Raw genomic sequence first — 3,832 nt, 5'->3', positions numbered from 1 at the left:
AAAAAAAAAAGAAATCATCGCGACAATCGCGACCGTTCCTCTGCGATCTCTCTTTCTCTCCGCGCTCCGCTCTCCTCTGTTTCTCTTTCTCGTCGATTCCGTTCAATTAAATCCGCCAGCCAATTCCAGCCACGAGTGCCAGCGGCACTCCACTTGTATCGGTTTCAGCCAATTACTTTCAGCCGGGGCTCGCGAATCGCTGTTTCTGGCCACGTGCCCATTGTCAGCCGCGGGTTACCGTTCCTCGCGCGGACTCGTTACACTTCCCGCTCGAGCCAAGTAAAGGGTCCGGCTTGCGGAACGATAGTTGCCGTTTCTCGTGCCTCCGTGACGAACCCTGGACGTGGACTCGATTCGCTTCTACCACGTGAAATTGGCACCCTTACTCCAAGCTGTGCAAAGCAAAGAGGGAGGTTTCAAAGGAGGCTCACATGCGAGAAGAACAGCGGAAGAAAGCTATTGAAGAGGAAGACTGCAATCACAAAACGGCGTTTCAGTTCGATAATAATTTATTTATCTACAAGAATTCTTCGGTGGGCGAGAGATCGCCGGACTAGCTGGAGAGTGTGATCGATTATCAGCGGTGATCGTTAGCGAACTAAATCCCTAAATGAAAATCGTCTCGCGGAGGTATTCGTTCCCCTCCTTTTCTTTTCCCGAATTACGCTTCTCTAAGATTCTATGGCACAGCTATGAACTCGCCTCGCTACCGACTCCAACTACACTCTGCGCGATTAACTACGCGAAATCCGGAGATGGTCGAAACTTTTGTTTAAGTAAAACTCCGAATGACGAATAAAGGTTTGGTTCGATTAAAAAATTTGCCCATCTCTGTGCGAAACGAACGCTCGCCCTCTCCGAGAGGGTTGACTGTCGCAGGGAAGTGGGAGAAGCGAGACGCGTGGGCTTCTGAGAACTCGGAACGTCCCTTTCCCGCGGGTGCGAGAAACAAACCGACTACGTCTATCGGCCAACTTCGTAATTACATATTTACACTGTCTCGCGCGCGGGCGGGGGGGGGCGAACGCGAGAAACAATCCCCTAGGACAGAGCACAGAGACTCGCGGCTTTCCTCTCGTCGTTCATTCGTTACTCGTTGTAGTCCCGTTGACCGCGCACTTCACTGGCCGACTCCAGCTGCTGGTCCTTTGCACCAGGATCTATCGAATAATCGCGAGGCACTTGTGGCGTGCTCGAGCCAGACGATAAGACGACGGATGGCGGAGGGTAGGGTGCGAAGGCCCAGCAACCGCCGCGAACAATACCGATACACGTTCTCGAGAATCCGTGGCCGTTGAGGTTTCAGAGCGATCATCGACGATGCTTCTGCTTCGCCGTCGAGCGGAGGTCCTTCCGCGAGGAGGAGACCACCGACTTCGGGGGTTGGCAAGCAGAAACGATCCTGGAACCACGGCGGTAGGCCTGGTTAGAGAGGGCATCCGTGGACGTAGGTGACGTTCCTGAAGAGGGCAGCCGCGGTGGAGAGGAACGCGGCCGTCGAGGCGGAGGATGGCGCCGGAGGAGGCGGCGGCGGAGGAGGATGGCCCTGGGTCTGGGTCTGGGTATTGTACGGTGGGCAGTAGGCGTCTATGCTGCCGTGATGGAGACCCACGCCTCGCACCAGCAGCTCCTTCTCCACCGTCGCTTGGTGGCGGAGCTGCTCCAGCCGCAGCTGGTTCTGTCGCTTCCACTTGGTTCTGCAATCAAACGTTTCCCCATTGCTGTCTCCGTTCCAGATAGACGAGGCTTTCTAGACTCATAGCGAAGCAATTAGCTCCGCTCGGGACTTATCACTGATACTAAATACATCGGTATGTCTCTGGCGAAGCTAGCTGCACGGCTTGCGCCTAGATGCCCCACCGTGGTAGCTCTCACAGCTAATCATTCTATCGAACGGTGAAAGATAAGGAAAAAGTAACGACCTTCTGTTTTGGTACCAGGTCTTGACCTGGGTTTCGGAGAGCGACAGCGCGTCAGCGACGTCGCTGCGGTCCGCGACGCTCAGATACTTCTGACAGCGAAACTTCCGCTCGAGGTAAGCGAGCTGGGCGTGGGTGAATGCCGTTCGTCTTCTCCTGGGCTTCCTGCCGCTAGGTGGGCCGCTGGTGGTGCCGCAGGACTTTCCAGCGGCTCCTGCCGCCGACGACGGGGAAAGTGCTGGCGGAGGACTTTCTAGCCGGGTGCACGGACTGCTCCCAGGGTCGATCGTGTCCTCGGAGTCCGAGTGGACCGCCGAGTCGTCCTCCGAGTCTTCTGGAACAATCCGCCTTTAAACTCAACCACCTGCCTCTCACTTTTCCGAACTTCTTTGCGTTAAATAGTTTATCATATTATAGATCACTTCATTTTTCATAATATAGATCGTTTCCCGTGATCTATAGACCGACTGAAAAAATATCCCAAGGAACCTTGCTCTGCGCTTATAGTGCTAGCTGAACATAGTCTACCAAAGTGCAATCCAATTTCGACGGCTTTGTATAGCCAGGATCAGTCCCACCACTGTCAAAGTCGATTATCCTAACAATGCAGACGCGCTCCCGATTGATCGTGATCGCTTCTGGTTTACAGTAAACGATCTGAAACATGGGAAACGCCTGGTCCGCTCTGGATTGGCCAATAAAGGCGGTCGGGCGCAGCAGGACGCGATAATCGACGGCGAATATTCGCGCTAACGAGAACTAACGAATCCTTCCGCAGCGCGAGCCATCTGTAGGATGGTCGTTAACGGGGAGGAACCCTGTCGGGGCCCCTCGACGCCCCCGGGGCTGCGAATCCTGGCTAAAAATAATGGAACCGCGCCGCGGGGGCGCCCCGTAACGAGGATCCTGGCGACAGGGCACGCGACTGCCTCTGCATTCAATAAAAATCCTGATTCTTTGATTCGCTCGCGACTGGCAGCGTTCGGTAGGAACCCAGAGGTCTATGCAAATGTTTGCTGGCTTCTAAGCTTCACCCTCTTTATATATTTATTATATTAGAAGAACCTGACAGCGTGCTAGATTCTACATTGCGAAAGGAACAGACAAAAGTTGGACAGCTTGGCTGATGAAGAATAGCGAGGACTTACCATGCACCCTTTCGGACAGAACATCCCCAAGGAGATCCCTTATGAGAAAGGACTTGTGCTCCTGCATCATGGCACACCTCCGTCGAACAAACAACGAACAAACGATTGATACGAACTATTGGAGTACGGTCCGCTTAAGAGAGAATCGCGTGGATCAGCTGAACGGAAGCTGTCGGTGGGCGCGGGGACACCTGAGCAACGGTCGGCCCGAGTTTCATGCTAGCGTGCTAACGTGCAGACGCACGGCGTCGTTCTGCGTCGCCGAGGATCGCGAGGGATGACCGGATGTGTTCTGTCGGAGGCTGGTATCGTCTTCGTCGCCCTGCTGCTCCGCGGCGACGAGTGCACGTTGCTGAGTCTCTGGGTGGGGGTGGAAAAGTTACCGCGCGAGTTAGGCCAGGGGTTGCCCCGCACCAGCCCGCTCCACCCCGCTCCAATTAATCCGCCCGTTTATTTTGAACGGGCTGCCTAATGCCCGCGCGATTTCGCAGCCATTTTGGGGGTGGAAGCGCCATGCCGCCCCTACTCCGCGACGACGGCGGCTCGGCCATTGGTCGCGTTAACTCGCCAACGAAGGGTGGAAAGCGCGACAGCTCGGGCCGCCATTGGCCGATGGAAAGCGGCCTGCGCAAAAGGGGGTTGGCTTCCGCGTCCCAGGGGATAGGGGTTGAAGTGCAGTGGGGTGTCGAGGCCTCGTGGGTGGCGCGGATTTCGGTGCACGCTCCGAGAAGCGTACGCGTACGGGCTGGCGAGCATCGAGCCCCG

At 55.7% G+C, this 3,832-nt stretch overlaps 1 protein-coding gene across 2 annotated transcripts; it reads right to left on the bottom strand.

Annotated features, from left to right (window-relative positions):
• Positions 1-514: 514 nt before the first annotated feature.
• LOC143372121 (uncharacterized) lies at positions 515-3,416 on the bottom strand. 2 transcript variants are annotated; one of them, XM_076818044.1, is made up of 3 exons: positions 3,068-3,416; positions 1,923-2,253; positions 515-1,697 (listed from the first exon to the last, which is right to left on the bottom strand). In XM_076818044.1, the coding sequence occupies exons 1-3, from the start codon at positions 3,135-3,137 to the stop codon at positions 1,427-1,429; spliced, it is 672 nt and encodes a 223-aa protein (XP_076674159.1). In that variant the 5' UTR covers positions 3,138-3,416; the 3' UTR covers positions 515-1,426. The 2 variants fall into 2 exon arrangements, with proteins under 2 accessions (XP_076674159.1, XP_076674160.1); XM_076818045.1 differs by having other exon boundaries at positions 1,923-2,250.
• Positions 3,417-3,832: the final 416 nt, after the last annotated feature.

The sequence above is a fragment of the Andrena cerasifolii genome, chromosome 8, assembly GCF_050908995.1.
Source record: "Andrena cerasifolii isolate SP2316 chromosome 8, iyAndCera1_principal, whole genome shotgun sequence".
NCBI classification, from domain to species: domain Eukaryota; kingdom Metazoa; phylum Arthropoda; class Insecta; order Hymenoptera; family Andrenidae; genus Andrena; species Andrena cerasifolii.
Note: the sequence above shows the minus strand (reverse complement) of the source record. Positions and strands in the feature narration are given on the sequence as shown.

Excerpts from the sequence above, each read along its gene's own strand:
- LOC143372121 (XM_076818044.1), bottom strand. The coding sequence starts at position 3,137 with ATGATGCAGGAGCACAAGTCCTTTCTCATAAGGGATCTCCTTGGGGAT. Across the intron at positions 2,254-3,067 it reads TCTGTCCGAAAGGGTGCATG|AAGACTCGGAGGACGACTCG; the intron begins GTAAGTCCTCGC and ends GGATTGTTCCAG. Across the intron at positions 1,698-1,922 it reads ACCTGGTACCAAAACAGAAG|AACCAAGTGGAAGCGACAGA; the intron begins GTCGTTACTTTT and ends GTTTGATTGCAG.